Source organism: Zea mays, chromosome 3 (genome assembly GCF_902167145.1).
Source record: "Zea mays cultivar B73 chromosome 3, Zm-B73-REFERENCE-NAM-5.0, whole genome shotgun sequence".
Taxonomy (NCBI): Eukaryota; Viridiplantae; Streptophyta; class Magnoliopsida; order Poales; family Poaceae; genus Zea; species Zea mays.
The window spans coordinates 222,226,085-222,248,940 of NC_050098.1; the positions used below are offsets into that span (position 1 = coordinate 222,226,085).

A 22,856-nucleotide genomic window follows, 5' to 3' on the forward strand; every position below is an offset into this window, starting at 1 on the left:
GAAAAAGATTATTTGGACGAACGAACGGACGAACGATCGAATGATCGGACGAACGAACCATGAATGATCGGACGAACGATCGAATGATCGGACGAATGAACTAAGAACAGGTGGACGAACGATCGAAGAACGACCGAACGATCCTCGTGCTAGTGTGTGCTTGTGTGGGAGGTGGAGTGGGCGTGTGGGGGGAGTGGAGAGAGTTACCATGAAATGGCTTGGGGTGGGATGAGAGGAGGCCCTTGCCCCTCTATTTATAGCCATGGTGGGGGGATTAGGGGGAGGGATGAGAGGATTAGTGGGAGGATGAGAGGATTAGTGGGAGATTAGCATGTATTTGTCTTGTATAATTGAGATTAGCTTGTAGAGCTCACCGTATGACACCGGAGGCGTACGTATACGTATGAGCATGAGGAAAGTTATGAAGAAAATATTTGTGGGGACTTCAAAAATGATTCGGAAGGTATTTCTAAGGAGGAAAATATCTGGAGAATTATCGGTGGAATATTTGGACATTATTTCTGGAAGGAACTTGAGGGGATTATTGGGGAAATATCTGGGCAGTATTTCTAGAAAGAATTTGAGGGGGATCACTGGAGAAATATTTGTAGGATATTTTGAGGAGGATTTTGAAGAGAATATTAACCACTATAATTTATTTGTTGATATCAACTCGCAAACAAACATTTTGAAATGAAATTTGAAATTCATTTTAAATTTAGAGCGAGTTTGAGAAAATTCCAAGATTTGAATTTTTGGGATGCTACACCTATTCAATAAAGATGGATGGTATGATGATTTTAATCATGATACCTTTACTTTTGATGATGCTTCTCCCTTGGCAGCAGAATTGCAGGCTATCCCATGGCCACAATCCTACAAGCCACCCCAGCTACCCATGTATGATGGGCACTCGGACCCAAAGCAATTTTTGATGAGCTATGAGGCAACAAGATCCTCATTCAAAGGCAATGCAGCTGTCATGGCAAAGTCCTTCATCATGGCAGTCTGGAACGTAGCCCAGACATGGTATTATTCTCTTCGGCCAGGGATAATCACGTCGTGGCAGAAGCTCAAGGACATGCTGGTTACCAGTTTCCAAGGATTTCAAACAAAGCCAGTCACAGCTCAGACCTTGTTCCAATGCACGCAAGACCATGAGGAATACCTTCAGGCGTATGTCCGAAGGTTCTTGCGACTGAGGGCACAAGCGCCCACAGTGCCCAATGAAATTGTCATTGAGGCCATGATCAAGGGTCTTCGGCCAGGCCCTACGGCTCAATACTTCACCAGGAAGTCCCCTCAAACTCTGGAGAAGCTGCTTCAGAAGATGGATGAGTACATCCGGGCTGACAACGACTTTCGCCAAAGAAGGGAGGAAGCTTACAGATTCTCTGAGATGACTAGGGGCTTCAGAGGAAGAATCCACCCTAGGCATTTTAGATCAATCCACAACTCCAGTCAGAATGACGACAAAGGAAGCTAGCTTCAGAGGCCACATTACACCTCACAGTCTTCGGGGCAGCAGCAAAGCTCCTTCAGGCCGCCAGCTCCAAGGGGTAGAGGCGCCAGGAGCTTCGGAGGAAGATATGGGGACCAGCCCAGGAAAATTTATTGTCTATTCTGTGGTGAGGACAAGGGCCATACTACAAGAATGTGCCAAATCACTATTCTGAAGCAAAAGGAGATCGCAAAAGCCGAAGCTCAGAAGAATCAGTTGAAGCAGGTCTTACACACTGCGTTGTGCCACTCTCCCTACATACCAGAATATGTGGGCAATCACCTTGCAGCCTATGTTGCTTCGGCTAGCCATTCACAGGCTTCTTGGCCTCAGCTTCCACCGCCACCACCACTGCAACCTACATATTCCCGAAGCCAACAGCCAGAAGGGCGCCAGCATCCTCAACAGCAACGTGAATTCAGGGAGGAATCCGAAGCTTGTACAGTCAACAGTACTGTGCCAGAATCAAAACACATTTATTGAACGATATCCTGCCTCTAAAATACCTTTATGCTCTATATCATTTTGTTTTTTAATAAGGAACAAGCAATGTAAATCTAGTTTTAAGTTCTTGTAATGATTTTTCTTCTATCGAGATGGAATATATCTTCTTCATAGATTTACGAAGCTCAAAAGTCGTTCCTAAGGGGATGCTGAGCTAAAAATTGCTGAAGCTACGGAAAAGTCGTTCCTAAGGGAGCACAGTGTAAGTTTTGCCGAAGCTACAAAAAAGTCGTTCCTAAGGGAGCGCAGTGTAAGTTTTCTGCTCAAAAGTCGTTCCAAAGGGAATGCAGAGCCAAATACCGCCGAAATATAAGGCGAAGAAGTTCAAAAGTTGTTCCTAAGGGGATGCAGAACTTATACCGCCGAAATAGAAGGCGAAGAAGTTCAAAAGACGTTCCTAAGGGGATGCAGAACTTACACCGAAAAATAAACGGTGAAGCCGAAAAATAAACGGCAAAGAGATTCCAGTCGTTCCTAAGAGAATGCAGAGCTTGTGTGTTCTAGAGTGGGAGTGTGAGTATGTGTCTTTGGCATCATTATCATTTTGCATCATATCATCACATTATTTCGCATAGCATCACATCATACATCATATTGCATCAATGACACAAGAATGGAATACGGAGCCGATTTTTGGAAAAAATATTGTCAAAGTTACACGAAGTAAGCTTCGAATTACAGCTTCGTCAGTCTGCACACAAAAGAGGGATCTCTCTCTTTCCGAAGCATGAATATCTTTATTTTTATGGACCACAGATCTCCTTTCTTTACGAAGCATGAAAAGAAGGGAAGGTGTTTTTTTCGCCGAAGGCTAAAAAACGGTATGTATGTAAGTTTCATGCATCGTAAAGAAATAAATTACAATAATTTACATATTCGATCCAAAGTTACACACATCAAATATTACAGCTTCGTTACAATAAAAACACAATATCGATTCTAGTGTCTCTTACATTGGCCATTTAAAAATGTTTTTACAAGAAGTGCTAGTCTTTTTTCAGGATTTTCTCCGCAACTTCATTTAGCAATTTATTGACGACTTCGTCAACAATAGATTCAGCCATATTAATGATCTCCAGTGCTTCCTTCATTTCTGGATCGGCCAGGGGATCGAACGGTTTCGGCGACGGAGATAATTCAGCTGAAATAGGAAAAAGTTAATCAGTCCAAAGCCATAAAAACCAATGCCGAAGCTAAAAGCCAAGAAACAATACCTATACGTTTTTCGCGCTCTGCAGCTTCTTCAGCTTGTCTCGCTTCTATCTGGGCGTCATGGGTGTCTTTTTCACTTTTCTTTATAATTTCATGAGCCATCTCTCGGCCACCATTCACCCAGACATCATTATAGAATTTTCCGTCCATCAAGATTGCTTCAGCTGAAGGATCCTTCGTGTCGTCTGTGGAGAAGGTAGCTTCGGCCTGGGCCATGGTCTTGATGTGATCACATCCCGCCTTCTCCAAGATAGCTGAAATCACTCGTGCACCGGAAAATGCACAGACATCCCCGCGATCACTTAAGATTTCTTCGAAGCTCTCGGCCTCCCCACTTATCCATTCAATAACGCCTTCGGGGTCGCCTCGTATGAAGTTTTCTTCGGTAGAATAGGCGCCCACGTTGGCGAAATTGGTTTTTATTTTCTTCACACAGTCCAAGGATTTTTCAAAGCATCTTTCCTTGGATGTGCGAAGTTCTTCAACGTTTTTCTCTAAATGATTTTTCCAATATTCGCTGATTTCTCAGTTAGCTTCTGCGAGCGCGCATTTTTCTTTAGCTTCGGCCAGTTGCCTCCGAAGGTCTTCAATTTCAATCTTTTGGGCTTTGGCCTGAGCTTTGAAGCTAGCTTCATCTTCTATGACTTTGTTAACCAGAGAGAATAAGATTTTGTCTTTTTCAAGACCTTCGTTTCTCGGTTCAATTACCTCAGAACGAATGTTGTTCAGGGCCATTGTATAGCCTTCGTCCTCTATATTTTTCTGTGCCCCAAGGGCATTACTGAGAATCAAGCCCTGCAAGTGGAGGAAAGAATAAGTATGACAAATAAAATACCTCATTTTCAAATTTATAGGTAGTTTTTATACCTTTATGCTACGCTGTCAGCAAGTTCGTCCTTCGATAAAATCAAAAGTCCATCTTCCAGCTTCGGGAATCTGATGCTTTTACCTATCTCCTGGCAAACGAATATTTCTTTGTTATCCAGGAGACAGTACAAAAAATCTTCTTCGCCACTGCCATTGAACACTAGCGCCCCCTTCGGATATTTCAATTTTTTGACATAGTGTTGCGCTTCTAACATCTCTTCTTGGGATAGTACCTTTCCCAAAGCATGACGAATAATATAGTCAATACTTTTGTTCGACGCTTCAGGACCAGGAGCTTCGATTTTTTCAGTTGCAATCCGCTTTGTTGATTTTTCCTTAGGGTCAGCACGCACCATTTCAGTGGGCACTGAAGGCCCAGCTTCAGTTTCAGCTTGAATTGTTGCAGCTTCGATTTCTACCTGCTTAGAATCAGCTTCGGGTTGTGCCTTGGAAGCTTCGGCAACTTTCCTTGTAGGAGCAGGACTCAATGTTTTTGTTGTCTCTAACACAACATCCAGCACATTTTCCATCCTTCTCCTCTTAGGAGTTACGATAGAACCCATGTGTACCTTCAGTACTGTTGCCTCTGTTGAAGGGCTCAAAATCTCTGGCATCTTCATTATTTTTTCAATTTTTGGCTCTTCAACCTTATCAACCTTTGTTTCAACCAACTCAACTGTAGGCACCTTCGGCATTACAGTCGGCTCTTTAGTGCTCTGCATAGTTGGAACGATTTCTTTTGTCTCGGTAGCGGAAGAGGTCCCTGTGCCAAACTCAGGCACCACGTCTGGTTCAATGTAGCGCGGCCGGTGGGTAAGAACCTTTACCTTTTTGCCCTTTGACACAGACTCAACTGGGGTGGCCGAAGCAACAGTTTTCCTCTTTTTTTCCTGTCCCCGCAGCGGGTAGCGGTAATAGGGGTATACGAAGCCGATGGCGTCAAAAACTCTGTTCAGTCTTTTCTTTCCCCGACCTCCGAAGGCTGCGGATAGAGCATTATTTTCCGCCTTGTAATATGCTCCAAGCAGTTCATCACTTGTAGCTTCGATACACTTCAGCCAGTCGTTGTTTGGCTCATCAAACTTCTCCCTGAATCTGAAGGTATATTTCAGTCGAACCAGTCCACCTTCGCTAGAGTCGGTGGTGGTCTCCTTCGGCATTTCCCAGCTGTCTACAAGCGGCCATACCCTGAAGGCTATATGTTCTTGAATTAAATCTCGTGTCCCAATAAAGGAGCAAACAGTGCTGAAGGCCCTCTGACACGCTTCGACTGTCTCATCAATTTCTATCTTCGGCCTTCGAAGGCCGAAGCGGGACCAAATGCGGCGCATGATGACTTACTTAATGTCTTCCCTCGCTTTCAAATCATTCTTCACATCAAACCATTCTTCCATCCAAGCTTCGGGCCATCTCTTTCGAAACGTTGGCACCGAGTGGCTTGCGTTGGGGTGAGCGATAAATCCATAACAACCGAAGTTGTTGTGGTACTGTTCTTTACCCATGGCCTTCGTCTCATATAGAAGTTCGTGCATACTGCAGAAGCACTTCGCGCTTGGCTCTAGCCCTTGACTCCTTACTGCCCAGACAAAAATCCCCATCCTTATTATAGCTTCGGGGGTAATCTGATGGAGGAAGATCTGGTAGATTTTCAACGCTTCAACTACAAACTTGCTCAAAGGGAATCGAAGCCTAGCCTTGAAGAAGCTTCGGTAAATTACAACTTTGTTTTCCTAAGGGGCAGGGACGTTGTTGTCTCCACCAGCCCTCACAATAGACATGTCCAGAAAATACCGTCCTCTCATGTTCTCAAGATGACTCTGTTTAATGGTTGATTTTCTGAAGATAGAATGGCTTGGTCGCTAGGGCCGATCTTCAGAATCTTCATCCCCACTTTCCACATCATAACTATCGCTATCACCAATATCTTCAAATAAACCTTCCAGTATCTCTCTAGTAATCTTCTCAGTGTTTGTCTTTCTCATCGATTCAACAAATCCAGTAACATAAGGATCCACAACCTTCTTCTCCTCAAACGGCTTCGCCTCTTCAGTTAGTTTCGTCTCCACCACAACCTTCTTTTCCTAGGACATTTTTTCACCAGACATGGTAAAAATGCACCTTTTAAACCGAAGTTCAGAGAGCTTGAAAATCTAGCGAGCGCTAGTGAGCAGGAGCTAAAAGATTGAGAAAATAATGCAAATGGCAAAAACATCGTATCAAATGCAGCTGGTGTGAGTCCATATTTATACGCCAGTGCGCTGCAAATTGGAGGGCCCCATCTGTCATTGATTATTGCTATTCTAGCAAAGGGAAGGTGTTTTTTCGGACCTTCGGCTTAAGGCCTTCGTCCATATCGTAGTCTGAATTCGTTATCTTAACAAATTAATACTGCGAGGGGCTACTGTTGGGGGCCTTCGTCTTCCGAAGGTCCTCAAAAACATGATCTAACAATGTTTCCCAAGTGTAAGATATGAACAGGTACCTTCAGACTCGGGTTAAAACCATACACGATGTGAAAAGCATGGTTGAGACGAAGGCTGGTGTTGCTCCGAAGCTACGCGCAAGGGAGCTTCGGCCCAATGGCGGAAAAGGAACCGACTTAAAGGGGTAAAGGCTATCTAGTCCTCGTTGGTTTGTCCATAAGTCAATAGTAAATATGAAGGGCATGAATGTAAATTTACACAGGCTGCGCCCTGTGCCTATAAATAGATGAAAAGTACCCCCGTACTGTTCACGCTGACTTGTACTCGCTTGTACGTCACGCTTGTACGTCACGCTTGTACTTTTGTCTTCTATCAAGCCGAAGGTACAAATGTAATCATGTGTTATTCTTATTCATTCATGATTATATAATAAAAGATATATTATGATGTCATATGATTATCCATGTTGTTTCCCATGTTTCATATGCTTCGTCTTTCATTGATATATGATGTGATTATGAAGGTAAGCCCTAGGGATGGCAGCGGGTTGGTTTTGTTCGCGTATACTAATACCCAACCCGAAATTGTACCCGAGACTTCTACAAATATCCATACCCACTAAGCCAATCGGGCGAGAAACTGTACCCGTACCCATGCCCATCGGGTATCCACCGGGTATCGGGTATCCAGTGGATATGTTATTTTAGACTAAATAGCATTCGATCAGTGTTATAATAAATGCATAAAATATTTTAGTTTACATCTAAGCACCAATGCAACTCGAGAATGACTATATTTGGCTACACGTCGATACAATATCTCAACTCATAATTATCACATCCAATACATTTAAATTTGAGTACAAAGAATAAAAGCTTAATGAGTTCATGACGATTGACAGTTATAACATTGTTAATGTCTCATTGGTCTCGATTACATTACAGTTGACTGTTAACACAACACAAATTAATATTCATTAATCAACAACACATGCGAGTGAGTTTTTCTAGTGAATGTAGCACATTTTTAGTGGATGTAGCACATTTAAAGAGGTATATTGATATTTCGGGTATCCACTGGATACCTGTGGGTAAAGTATTTTACCCATACCCGACCCGATGTATTTCGGGTATCCGACCCGATAGGATCCACGGGTGAGTTTTTGTACCCGTATCCATATCCGGTGGGTACGAAACCCACGGGTATCCATATCCACGGGTCCAACTGCCATCCCTAGTAAGCCCTTCATAACCTTCGTCCGAAGATCATTATGTCCTTAGGGAAATAATGCTTTGAAGGACGAAGGGCATTAACCATTAATCTATTTTTGTGTTGCCTTGTTCTTAATTCATATCATTTGAGAACAAGTCCCCAACAGTAAGCGTGGAGATGAAGAAGAGCATGACAGGGCAGACATACACAACGACGACGGTGAGCAACATCTGGATGGAGAGGATGTCGGGACGGGGGCATGGCCGTGATCTACAATATACCCTTAATAGGTAGTAGAGATTAGTTTTCTCCATTCAAATGGAGCACCATGATTATGCATTCATACCTAGCTATCCATATTCTCTGTTCCAGACATGGATTGGTTATATGGAAGAATTTATACATCTATCCTAACTAATTATGTTGGAAGACCAACATAACAATGAATTCCATATTATATAGGTATATATAAACATATGATATGAAACTTTTTAATCACGTGTGTGCCATAAAAAACATTCATGGCCAACACGACATGAAGTCACACGCAGTGGAGCGCTCTCACGTAATACCATCTCGCTAGTTAAAGAAGGACGAGTGATCGAGCGAGCTATTAAAAAAGGGATCATGTTACTTTCAACTCATACCTTTGTCGACCTTTTGGCTAAGGTAAAGTGTAATATTTGATCTTATCGGTTTAATATCTGATATATAGACCATATGTTTATTTTGATATTAAATTATTTTTTATGGATATCAAATATATGTGTGACAGCACAACACACATGCATTGTACTACTTTACTTGTGCATGAGCTATACATGCATGTTAGCCAAAAAAAATCTAGAGATGACCTCTTTGAATATTAGGAGTAACATCCATGGTTCTTTGTTGCACTCATGGTCTGTTACTTGTCAGGAGTGCCAAGCCATTATTTGTGTGACGCTATGATTTCCTATCATTTGAGAAGTACACAATTTACAAGTGTAGTCTTATTAAGCAACTTCCTTTCACGGAATGTTGAAATCTATTCCCTAATACTATTAACTATTAAGGGTACTAGACCAGGTGGCGCCCCTTCGGGCGCCCTATCCAGGACAAGAGAAAATCAGTAGTAAATAATTGTTGATGAACTATTTAGCATAATTACTGCTTCAAAGATGGAATCTCCCACAAAACCGTTTAATAGCTAGCAGCAACCAGTGTAGCAGAGGAAAATAGTTTGCATTGAATACAGTTATGTGCAAGACGTTGCACAACAAAAAGACCTTTCACCATGGTTGCATTTGTTACAGACAAATATAATCTTTTCCCAGCATAGCCTCTTGATCCTTCTGCAGAAATAAAAATTGTCTGTGAGAAAATACAATGTACTACAAATCCTCCATATTCATCACGAATTGTCAATATATTTCTGGGTGAATAGTACGAATAATCTCGTTTTACTACAAGATTAAGAGGTACCGGCGGAAAGAACCAAAACATAGATTACTCCTTAAACCTGCTAGACCAACATTTTATGATCTTTGTTGAATCTTGGATTTGTAAAACCAGGACATATAAATCTAGAGCAAGATCTTTACTTTTTTGAAGCAACACTGAATCCTATCTTTGCCTCTTGGACCTTGTAATATGTCTCATATTTCCAAGATTTTTGCAGCATTGAGTTTAGAAAACATAAACAGAAATGACAAGTGCTCAGGATAAGCATTATGGGGACATAAAAAAACTTCAAGTCTGAACATGATCAGATCTGAGCATTGCAATTAACCTGTGTGCGTTGTGTAGGCTGGCAGCTGGCATCATGCGTACAATTATTCCACACTAATTCATTGTCGGGTAAATTGGAGTTTGCAGAACACATTTTTCCCCATCCCAAACATGTATCATATTCTTGCCCTCTTCAAGCTGTGACTATTTGTTTATTAGCCTTTTTTCTCATCTTGGCTAGACAACTGAGAAGCAATAGCCTGCATGTTTACATGAAAATTATGGAGGTCTACTACAGAATCGTCCGTTGGGACTTGAATTTTACACACAAAAAAAAAACAGAACAGTTCCGCGTTTTTAGCAGCTCGCCAAAATCTCCTCGTGTTTTTCTAGGATAATAAGGCATTGGTAACATAGGAATGAAAACAGTAAAGACAATAGAGAGTTCGATATTGAGGTGAGATGAAGTCTTTACATTGACTGTTATAGGTTCTTTGTTTTTTTATCCTGAACAATTGGTAAAAGGATTCAGCCATGTAGTCGTCTCACTGCACTCTACGCTCTGGATGCCATTGTAAGCATATTTGTGGATGTTTGCATGACAGATGGAAGGGTCTATCGATGAGAACTGCAATAGGTCGAATACAAGTCAAGCAGTACATCTTCTAAGCCTGAACTAATGTAACTTGATGACTTGTGAATAACTTCTACAAGGCAAGCCCAGACCACTGATGTTAACTCTAAAATAAAAGGTCAAATGTTAAGACGTGAGCAAAATTTACCAATCTAACTGCAATTAAGATGATAAAAATGACCAAGACATAACACCCACCATGATCTAATACCCCAAAGGCACAAGTAACTGATGATCTCAATTCTCAACCCACATTCCCCATGTGAGCACATCTATTCCACAAACCAATAAAGCAGTCAAGTGATCAGAAGCTGCCACTTATCTTAAACATCATCAGAATCCAGAAAGGGGCAATAATGCATAGACTTCAACCTCTTAGTGCTTAAAGATAGCACAGTGGGACAGGTAGCATTTTTTGTTTGTGTGAAAAAACTTTCAACATATTCCATATTGTTAGAAATAGTGCATCTGCACAAGTGTCCTTGCAGTCTAATGTGCTAGAAGTAGTACATACGAACATGTAGTATTTTAGTTTATGAGAAAGCTGAAATTGCTAGGACAATAAATCCTTTTGCACACCATCTACAAAATTACAGGAAGTAGGCAGATCAAGCAGGTCCTATAAAAGAATAAATAACTTATTCCTTGTTCAAAGAATTTGGCAATTGGTTGTTTCAGTCCATTGCTCTACTCTCTGGGTTGCGAACCTCGAGTCTAAGACACCAATGAATCTAAACCAGGAAATTTTTTTGGGCCCATCTCCTTTATCAAGACTTCTTGTCTGATGTGACCAAATAAGAATGAAGAGAAAACAAACCGACTATGTTAGGGTAGCATGTTCAAGTAAGAAACAAAAATGAGTTATAAAAAGAAATAGCAGATTCCGAGGGGCAAAATCATTGACAATGATAGTATCAATTACCTCATCGACTTCCATACTCATATGCAATAACTGACTTCTGAAAACACCTATTTCTTCTTCAAGATTCTCTTTCTCCCTACCTTCAGCATCTAGCATTTTCTAATAGAGTTTTATTATCTGATTTGTAGCTGTAGCCTACAAGATGAGCGAGGGAAGCCCCTTTTCTATTAGGCCACCTTGGATTCTGCCAGTTGTTGTGGGCGCATAAAATCTGAGGCATTGCGGATTTTGTACATGTACAAATCCACATATGTGTATGCAGAAGTTCTAGTTCACAGTAAACAATTTAGATTGCAGTCTGATGTGGACCATCTTCACGCTGGGGAAGCAACCAAGTGCAAGATCTTGATTTATGATTGAGTAGGTTGCAGATATAGTGGCAATACTGAAAAAATATAAAATGGAAAATACATACCAGTACTCATATTCTGAATCTGGACCCTAGTGCTACCTGATGCATATAGAACTACAGAAACCACAAAACCATAATCCATAAGTGGCATCCTAAAACCATCAGATTTAGTTAAAAAACAATGTAATGGTTAGCATCATAAAAAAAGTGACGATGAGTAACAGATACAACATGCATAAGGATTCCATCTCCAATTGATGTACAAGTACCAACTAAATCAAGAATAATAAGAATGTTTCTCTTATATGCATGTGATTCCATCCATCTCTCTATTAAGAATGTTCAGAAGCAAGTTATTTATGATCTGACAGTAGCTCATGATGCACAGAAGCATCTCCCGTGGTGCTTTGAAAGAATTAATCTTCTGTAACTCTTTCACTGCAAGCTAGAGTGGGCATGTGCGGATAAAGAATGGTCAGTCAGTATGAGCTTTGGCTATATCACTGGTATGATTTCTATGGGATTTTTTGAAAATCTAAATTTTGGATATTACATGATTAAAACCAGCAACTTCTTGAATATGTACAGTACAGTGAGAACATAATTGATAACAGAAAAAAATAGAGTTGAATACTTGGCAATCGACACCCTTTTGAATACTAAAGCTAGAAAATTTATCCAAGTAACACTATTTTGGGGGCTACATTTTAATCAAACATACAATGCTACGGGGCTACGGTCCATACACAGAAGGGATGGTGTTGTCCCCTTTTACTGTTGGGACTACACTGGGGAGAGGATGGATGGGCAAGCGTCGCCCGATTGTTAAGACCTACAAAAAATCCACAGAAAAGGTGAGGAAGGCGCCAGCAACGACCACCACGAGCAAGAACCAGTGTAGAAGACCTTAAGCGGGAGAGCTAGCGGGCATGCTGGCGGGTGCCAACAACGACCTTATCTTTCTACGATCTATAATATAAAATACTACTCCATCCGTTTCGTTTTAGTTATAGCTGGATAGTTCAATTTTATACTATCCAGTGACAACTAAAAAGAAACAGATGAAATAAATAGGAATAGTTTTTTGCACATCCATATATATATATATATATATATATATATATATATATATATATATATATATATATATATATATATATATATATATATATATATATATATATATATATATATATATATATATATATATATATAGTCTCACAAACTAGACCGTCCGTGACGATTGGAAGTAGGAGTCGAAACACATGGCCACGGCCCACATGGGACATGGTCACACATATATATCGACATGTGTGATACGCCACCTTTGTTGTTCTAAAGGTGCTTTTCCCATGTGGAACAATGGACTAGGGATTTGACTTGATCGATCCTATGCTACGATGCTATTAAGACCCTGTTTGTTTCAACTTATAGATTATATAATCTAGATTATAATTTAGATTATATAATCTGGATTATTTGCTCTGGATTAAATAAGCTAGGTGCTGCTGTTTGTTAGCTCAGATTATTTGGACTCGGCTTATTATTCATATGCATACAAATACAATAATACCCTTGATTGTTTTAATTGTCTGGTGGGTGAGAACGCTTATGGATAGGTGGATGGCAATTGGAAGTAATTTTAATCAACTTGCCATGGGTAGTGGGTCTTTTATAAAAAATAAGCTGAAATAAGCACCCTTTGATGAGCTTATAGGATTATCATAATCTCAAGTGCTAGATTATATAATCTTATCAGATAAGTTGCTTGTTTGTTTCCTCACTAGCTTATTTACATTGGATTATATAATCTATATAGATTATAATCTCAAACAAACAGGGCCTAAGGGTATGTGATATGCCATCGTAGAATCTCTGTATACACTACTACTGTCACTGAACTTTGTAGTTATTAGGTTATATACGATGCATATTAAATTATTAATACACCATGTCCTGAGGTGCAGTGGCGTAGCTAGGTTTTTAACGTTAGGTGGTCCAGCTTATCTTTTTAAATAATTTAAATACAATACATCATATAAATAAAAAATTACTAAATATAATATAATTAATTAAATAGGTCTTACATTCATCTAACATCCTAATAAAAGTATAAAAATATATTTTACATACTAATAATGCTAGTTTACGAAGAATATAATTGTTAGGAGCCTTCGTCCTCTGAAGGTCCTCAAAAACGTAATTTAACAATGTCTTCCAAGCATGCTTTATAAACAGGTACCTTCGGATTCAGGATCAAGGACATATGCGATGAGAGAGAAGTACGATCGTGACGAAGGTTGCCGTTACTTCGAAGCTATGCGCAAAGGAGCTTCGATTCAATCACGGGAAAAGGAACCGACTTAAAGGGGAAAAGGCTATCCAGTCCTCATAGATTTTTCTATAAGCCAATAATAAATAGGGCATGACTGTAATTTCTCACAGGTTGTGTCCTATGCCTATAAATAGATGAACAGTGCCCTCGTACTGTTCACGCTGACTTGTAATCACTCATGCGTCACGCTTGTACTTTTACCTTCTATCAAGCCGAAGGTACATTTTGTAATCCAATACTGTTTCTATTTTCCCATAATGATATAATAAAGTTATATTAATTAATGATGTTATATGATTATTCATGTTTCATACGCTTCACCTTTCATTACTGTATACTGTGATAATGAAGGTATGACCTTCGTCCGAAGATCGTTATATTCTAAAGGAGATAATGCTTCGAAGGACGAAGGATATTAACATTTAACATTTTGTGTTGCCTTGTTCTTAACTCATAGCATTTGAGAACAAGTCCCCAACATTGGCGCGCACCTCCGGTGAACCCTTTTTCGACCACCTTCGACAAACACTGACCTTCGTCATGCCGCCGAAGAAGGCTTCACCACCAGGAACCGCTGCACTGCAGCCGCTGGATCCAAACCAAGAAACCTTTCTCTCCGAGAAGCTCAGAGCTAGAAAAGAAAGGCCACCAGTCCAACACTCCAAGAGGAGTTGGACCAGGAGATCAGGAACATGGAGATCATCCATCAACAAGTACAAAGAAAAAAGGAGAAGATGGCGCGACTGGCTGATCTTCAGAGGAAGATCGATAAAGCCACTGAAGAAGTGTGTCATCTTGCTCAAGATGAACAAGAACGAAGGCCCCAACACAAGGAGTTTCGTCAAGAAGGCTTATTCAACGAGGATGGATGGTATGATGATTTCAATCATGATGCCTTTACTTTTGATGATACTTCTCCCTTGGCAGAAGAACTGCAGGCTATCCCGTGGCCACAATCTTACAAGCCGCCTCAGCTACCAATGTATGATGGGCATTCAGACCCAAAACAATTTCTAATGAGTTATGATGCGACAATATCCTCATACGGAGGCAATGCGGCTGTCATGGCTAAGTCCTTCGTCATGGCTGTCCGGAACGTGGCCCAGACTTGGTATTCTTCCTTTCGGCCAGGGACAATTACGTCGTGCCAGAAGCTCAAGGACATGCTGGTGACCAGTTTCTAAGGCTTTCAGACGAAGCCAGTTACAGCTCAGGCCCTGTTCCAGTGCATGCAAGACCACGAAGAATATCTTCAGGCATATGTACGAAGGTTCTTGCGATTGAGGGCACAAGCGCCTACAGTGCCCAATGAGATTGTCATTGAGGCCATGATCAAGGGTCTTCGCCTAGGACCTCTGCCTAATATTTCGCCAGGAAGCCTCCACAAACTCTAGAGAAGTTGCTTCAGAAGATAGATGAGTACATCCGGGCTGACAATGATTTTCGCCAAAGAAGGGAGGAAGCTTACCGATTCTCCGAAATGACCAGGGGCTTCGGAGGAAGAATCCATCCGAGGCATGTCAGGTCAATCCATAACTCCACTCAAAGTGACGACAAAGGAAGTCAGTCTCAGAGGACATAATATACCTCACAATCTTCGGGACAACAACAAAGCTCTTTCAGGACACCAACTCCAAGGGGCAGAGGCGCCAGGGGCTTCAGAGGAAGGTTTGGGGATCAGCCTAGAAAGATCTACTGCTTATTCTGTGGTGAGGACAAGGGCCATACTACAAGAATGTGCCATGTCACCATCCAGAAGCAAAAAGAGATAGCAGAAGCTGAAGCTCGGCAGAATCAGCCGAAGCAGGTCTTGCACACTGTTTTGTGTCATTCTCCTTACATACCAGAGTATGTGAACAACCATCATGCAGCTTCTGTTGCTTCGGCTAGCCATTCACAAGCTTCTTGGCCGCAACTCCCGCCTTCGCCACCACTACAACCAACCTATTCCCGAAGCCAGTAGCCAGAAGGGCGCCAGCATTCTCAACAGCAACGGGAATTCAGGGAGGAATCCGAAGCCCGCACAGTCAACAGTACTGTGCCAGAATCAAAACACATCTATTGAGAGATATCCTACCTCTGAAATAAGAAACAATCAATGTAAACCTAGTTTCAATTTCTTGTAATAGCTTCGTTCCTGTCAGAGCGAAATATATCTTCTCCACAGACCCACGAAGCTTAAAAATGGCTGAAGCTCAAAAGACGTTCCTAAGGGAATGAAGAGCTAAAAATCACATTGCAAGTTTCACCGAAGCTACAAAAAGTCGTTCCTAAGGAGCGCAGCGTAAGTTTGCCGAAGCTACAAAAAGTCGTTCCTAAGGGAGCGCAGTGTAAGTTTTCTGCTCAAAAGTCGTTCCAAAGGGAATGCAGAGCCAAATACCGCCGAAATATAAGGCGAAGCGCGAAAAGTCAACGCGAATACCGCCAAAATAGAAGGTGAAGAAGTTCAAAAGACATTCCTAAGGGGATGCAGAACTTACACCGAAAAATAAGCGGTGAAGCCAAAAAATAAACGGCAAAGATATTTTCATCGTTCCTAAGGGGACGAAGAGATTGAGTTTCAGCGTAGGTATGTGTCTTCGGCATTAGCATCATTCTTTGCATCATATCATTGCATCATATTGCATAGCATCACATCATACATCATATCACATCAATGGCATGAATTGGAAACGAAGCTGATCTTCGGAGAATGCTTTACAAAAATGAAAAGGTGCCAAGGCACAAAATAAGCTGAGAATTACAGCTTCATTAGTTCTGATACGGAAGAGGGGATCTATTGTTTATGAAGCATTGATGTTTTCAAGAAGTTTGGATGTCCTTTACAAAGTGTGGATGTTCTCACAAGGCGTAAAAACTCTTCTTTACGAAGCATGAAAAGAAGGGAAGGTGTTTTTTCGCCGAAGGCTAAAAAACGGTATTTGGACAAAACTAAGCTTTTTCGGCAACCAAACTTGCTTTGAACGAAGCACTCTGTAAGACCTTCAACAGTCTCATATTTTGGATGATAAAATATAATATTTGTAGAATAAAGTTTGAATATAAATACGAGTATAGCGGCCGTTTGCTTGTAACTATAGATGTCCAAACGGGCGGCACGGCCCGGCCCAGCCCGAGCCCGTTTGAGCCCGGCCCGTTTAAGCCTGACCTGTTATCCGGGCCGGGCCGTGCCGCCCGACGGGCTTACTCTTCTGTCCGAGCACGGCACTATATAGGCCCATCCGTGCCGGGCCGGCCCGGAAAGCCCGGCCCACGAAGGAGCCCGGCCCAGCCCGAGCACGCCAACTAACATAATTCTAAATTCACATTTAAACAAGCACATAAATTCACAGTTTACATTTGCATCCATGTAATGACACAAAATCATAAATCACAGATACACTGTATATACATATTCACATATGCACAGAACAGAAATATAAAGATAAGTAATATAAACTAACACAGTTCTAAATTCACATTTAAACAAGCACATAAATTCACAGTTTACATTTGCATCCACATAATGACACAAAATCATAAATCACAGACACACAGTATATACATATTCACATATGCACAGAACAGAAATATAAAGATAAGTAATATAAAGGATTAGAGCTGTTTGTGCAATGGCTGCCTCATTAAAAACCTTTCTAGGTAAAAACTCACTCCTCGTGAGAAAACCCTAGAAAGGAAAAAAGAGTACAGCCCAGCTCAGATTTAATAAGTTCATGTCTAAGAGTACAGTTTACATCACCAGATGTCCAGATCACTAGAATAGAGTAGGAATAGGAAGAATAGTAGGAGATTACAAAGTGTAGGGCCCTAGGCCCTAAGGGTCATCAAGATAAAGTCCTTCAAATGCTTCTTCAAGGTCTTCATCACAGGGTAGATCCTACTCCTACAATCATTCTTGTCCTGAAATTAGTACATGACTATTGTTTTTTTTTTGCTTTACTTATGAAACTATTCAGCCAACAACATTAGTTGAATTACATGTTTCAACACCATGGTCGAAATAAACATGCATAATTTTTAAAAGTAACATATTTTGCTGCGCACAAAACAAACTAACATATTTATACACAACAAGAAACTCCTCCCTTTTCAATGGTACTCCTTCATCCTGAAATAACTGAAGCATTCCAACTTGTCACAAATTAAAAAGGATTGTAGGTTTATTAACTCCCCCTCCTCACCTATCAATGCCCCTAGGCCCCAATCACATGCGCACCTGCCACTAATGCCTCCAGTCAACCCAATCACAAAGCCAAAAATAGGTAACACAATATCTCCCTATGATTAAGGAGGATGCATGTGTCATTTTTTTTACCCCATATTTTGTCCTGGAATTCCCAGCATATCTTATATTTTAGGATAGAGAAACTGCATGGTGAGAGAAAGAGTTGTTTTCCAAAGTGGATGTATTAGTTAGGGGCCCAATATCAGAAAAATCTGTATTTTTGTGAAATATGATATTACCTGCAGAGAAAAAAACACACACAGAGAGAAATCTGTGGGCCGTTGCTCTGGAGAAACTAAGCAATCTGTGAACCATTGGTATATGTCATATTTCAGAACACAACATATTTCAGTGCTTTGGCATTGTATGGTTGTCAATGTACCAAAGCTTATAGAGTCAGATGGTTCAAGTTACATAGTACATTTAATAATCCTTATGTCTCTCAATAGTGTAACGAATTAGGAAACACATTATATAATCCATCGTATAAACAAAAATCATTTCAGTATTTATTGAAGACGCCTTATCTATACATTATAGTGTAAATTACAAGTTTTTGAGGTAAGCCATGTACATTCAACTATGTGCTTCTGTAGGGCAACACAAACTACCGCATCATATAGCCCAAATGTCGGTTTCACAACAAGTCATTACTTACAAAAACGGTGGAAAAATTCTCGCTTGATCAAACACACAGTTTGCATATTAACACTTTAGCAGCAAAATGACTTGTCGTCTTGCCCTTGTGACAAAACATAAGAATCAGAAACTCTGAGATGAATCATCGTGCCATAAACCTAAAAAACCAATGAACCAATGAAACAGACATAGTATATTACAACCCATACGGTGGATGTAATAACATAAATTCTTTTAGGTTCCTTTTGTTTTTGTTCTTTCTCTCAGGGAGCAAACCTCCCAGATAAACCAAGCGACAATGAGGAACTAAAATCGGCACCATAAACACGAATGATTAGATCCCACAGTGCAACTGGTTGTCTGCATGCACCCTAGGTCAGGTGATATACTTCGAAGGTAACCTAAAACTGAGACCACTCTCTATCTATCCATTTATTAGCTATTTCCTCATTTAGTGTTTTTGTAATAAAAAACTAACATGTTGAGCTCAGATGCTCTGTTTTTCCTCTGCATATATGTAAAACATGCTTGTGTCCTCCTCTTGTCTGAGGGGGGGATCGGTTACTATTGGGGGTTATTTCTATTCACTGAGAGCTCAAGCATTGCAATGTATTTTGCGTTGATACACGTCTTTACTTCAGTATAAAATAACCCTGACCTCACCGGGATGAACTATAGTCTTCTTTACGAAAGGTGACCATGCTTCCTATTGAACTGCATGTAAAATAATAGTTTGTTATCTGGTTCACACTTATGTGGCTATCAAGAGCTTGCAAGGACAGTCCAGTTTACACAGGATCTTTGCTGGATTTGCTATTTATGATACTTCCGAATTGGATACATATTTCACCTGTAACATGGTTTTTTTTGTAACTTGAAATAACACAGGTTGTGAGTTTATTGCAAGCAACTTAACTCTTTTATCTACGTCAAGAACAAAGTAGTTATAGCTCAAATAATACATGATGTCAGGAGGAACTTACTACATATGACATTTAGTTGTGTGTCATATTTCATATATTAGAAAAATGTTAAATTATGAAAATTAACTGGAGACCTTTTTATTTTGTTTTCGTAGCTCATAGTTTGGAATTCTCCTGCATAATACTGGCATTTTTCTTGTCCAAACAATCAGTAAAGGACAACTTTGAAGACACTAAATTTTTACATATTGTTCATTATTATTAATAGGGTTGTTCGGACAGTCCCTACCATCGTCATAATTAACCTTCTTACCTTTCAAGGTTACAAAAAATCTAACACCCCCAAACAAATCTTATGTTGCAAGCAACCTTTTTCATGCTACCTTGTGCTGGGCATGGCTCCTTGTAACAAAGAAGAGAGGAATCGATGCATCCCCAAAAATGAGAGGAGAAATCAAGCATCCATTTGTGAGTATCATTAATCTAACGTATCTAACATGTAGCTACACGAGCATGAGGGATCACATTACAAGACAAAATAAGAAATGAACTCACCTCTTTAAGCTCTTTATTTATATCGATATATTCAGAAATTCCAGCATCATTCTTTTTCTCCTTGATAAGCTTCTTGACCTGAAGCACATGGATATAAGAAACATCTGTAAGTACACGAAATGGATTTATCATCTCATGGTAGTGTTTACCCCTTAATGGATAAGAACCATGCATGAAAGCGCATATGGCAGGCTCCATGAGCACATCTCCGGTAAGTCCTGCAGATAGCAATTCGTATTTAATCCTAAAACTGAAACTCTCATTTAGAAAAACAAACTAAGAACAGCTGCGACCATGCCTGCACTGTACGTCTGTGCTCCATGCCAGTAGATCCCGCATCGCCATTCAACTCCTCTTTTATTGTAAACCAAACATATAAAATATAGAAATGGAGTCACTTTATTGTTCTTCGGTCCTCAACCAAACACATTATATACCAGGACTGTGTCCGGCCAGGCTTAGAAAAGAAATTGGCGTCAAACCGGTAGCCGGAGCGGAGCCGCAGCCGGGGTGCCTTCGTCCCCTCTCTCGCGACCCGGGAGGCACGGTGGCATGATACTGTATAGAGCCCCTGTTTGTTTCAGCTTTTTGGAGTTTCTGGCCACCAAAAGCTGCCGCAGACTGCCAAACGCTCAGCTTTTCAGTCAGCTTCTATAAAATTCATTTGATTAAAAACCATTCAACATCAACATAAACAAATAATCGGTTGAGTCGTTGCAATAGTAGGAATCCGTCACTTTCTAGATCCTGAGTCCTATGGACACCTTTATCTTCCTCCGCACGTAATTCTAATGATACTTAAATTCTCTACACAGCCAGATTCTCTCCACAACCAGATTCTCATAAAAGCTGGTAAGAAAAAAGCTGAACCAAACAGGCCGGCTCCCGATTTCGGTTTTACTTTCCCGTGTACGAGCTGTCCATTTGCGTCCTCGTCCTCGTCGGCGTCGGTGAGTCGGGAGATATATAACGCCCAACGCCGGCGTCCGCGCTGGCGTCAACTTCACGTGGACGCAGGTGCGGCGCAGCTGGAGCGCACACACATGGTGGACGAGCTAGAGACCGTGACGACCTTGCGGAAACGTACAAACCTATTAATTGGCCATGCCGACGAGGTGAAGCTCCGGCCGTGGTTATCTGATACCTAGACCGTCGGCGAGGCGAGACGCGTGGATCGATCAAGTGCCAACCAAAGACTGTGGCTGGCTGATTACCTCGCGCACTCTGTCGTCGTGGAGCAATAATCGTTGGGACCGGTGGCATTATTGGTAACCTCGGTACGATAAAATCCCGTGGCTCCACGTTGCAAGTTGACTAGGCAAATACACAGCCTAGCAACGCGCTGGCAGTGGCAGATGCATGCACTGGATAACATTCCGCACCGTACCCACCCAGCTGCCACGTGCCTCATTGCCATCTGCCTCAACATAAAACACACCCCATCCGCACGCACCCTCCTGACCACCTAATAAGCAAAGAATCCCTTTCACAGGCTCTCTCCTCTCTTCCGCCACCCGCGGATAAACAAAGCGCGGTCGCGTCGCGCACCACCTCTGTCCTCGCAGAGACACGCACGCAACAGCATCACTGACCCTCACCACCGCACCTGGCATCGACCGATTTCATCTATAGTAGCTGACCCTCGTCGATCGTCACCATGGAGGACCTGCAGCACCACGTCGAGGGCGTGAGGGCGCGGGGGCGCCATCACCACCAGCACCAGCTCGTGCGCGAGCGCGGCCGCCGTCGCATCGTCAAGGCCGCTGCCGCGGAGGAGCGCGCCCTCGTTGTGCCGCCGGAGGAGGAGACCTCGACGGAGGACAAGCTGCTGGAGGGGCCACGGGATCATGAAGGAGACGATGAAGAGGTGGTGGTGGAGCAGAAGGTGGCGCTGCTGCGGCAGCTGGTGCCGGGCGGCGAGGGCATGGCCGTGGAGGGTCTGTTGGAGGAGACGGCCGACTACATCGCTGCGCTCAAGGCGCAGGTCGGCGCCATGCGCGCGCTCACCTGCCTGCTGTCCGGTTCCGGTTCCGGTTCCGACCTCGACGCGCTGCGGCCAGAGTCGCTGGCTGCTGGCGTCCTCACGCCGGACAACCCCATGTGAGATCCAGATCCACAGCAACCAGCGCCATTCCTGGACTCTGGAGGACGTCTGTTGCTGTTGCTTTCCACTGGGTGGATTGGTTTTAATTTACCCAAGTCTATATTAGAGTTTTTGTCAGATTCGTTTCCACATCTGTGCACCGAAGCAACGTTTTGGATGACAATACGAGACTGTTGAAGGTCTTACGGAGTGCTTTATTCGAAGCACGCTTGGTTGTCGAAAGAGCTTAGTTTTGTCCAAAGGCACCAGGAGAAAGCAAAGTGCGCAACAAACGGAGCGGGAGAGCGGGCATGCTGGCGGGTGCCAACAACCTTATCTTTCTACGATCTATAATGCAAAATACTAAATAGGAATAGTTTTTTTTTTTGCATATATATATGGTCTAACAAACTAGACTGTCCATGACGATTGGAAGTGGGAGTCGAAGCACATGGCCACATGGGACATGGTCACATATATCGACATGTGTGATACGCCACCTTTGTTGTTCTAAAGGTGCTTTTCCCATGTGTTCGAACAATGGACTAGGGATTTGACTTGATCGATCCTACGCTACGATGCTATTAAGGGTACTAGAACATAAGGCGCCCTTGCGGGCGCCCTACAATTTTATGAAATACTCCTGCACCATTACTTGGCTAATATGTATCACAAAGTTAAGGCTTAGATGCGCTCCTTCAACAATCACATATTCTTTCTGCTCTTCCTAGGATGTAATTAACATGTCCAGGATGGGCC

The 22,856-nt window shown here is 41.8% G+C and overlaps 1 protein-coding gene and 1 pseudogene across 1 annotated transcript; both read left to right on the forward strand.

Annotated features, from left to right (window-relative positions):
- Positions 1 to 8,362: 8,362 nt before the first annotated feature.
- Positions 8,363 to 8,520, forward strand: LOC111591250 (uncharacterized; annotated as a pseudogene).
- Positions 8,521 to 21,503: 12,983 nt separating this feature from the next.
- Positions 21,504 to 22,450, forward strand: LOC100275101 (uncharacterized). The gene has a single exon (NM_001149282.2). It carries the CDS (start codon positions 21,672 to 21,674, stop codon positions 22,116 to 22,118), a length of 447 nt encoding a protein of 148 aa, NP_001142754.2. The 5' UTR covers positions 21,504 to 21,671; the 3' UTR covers positions 22,119 to 22,450.
- Positions 22,451 to 22,856: the final 406 nt, after the last annotated feature.

What these genes read in the sequence shown, in the direction of transcription:
- LOC100275101 (NM_001149282.2), top strand. Translation starts at nt 21,672, where the DNA reads ATGGAGGACCTGCAGCACCACGTCGAGGGCGTGAGGGCGCGGGGGCGC.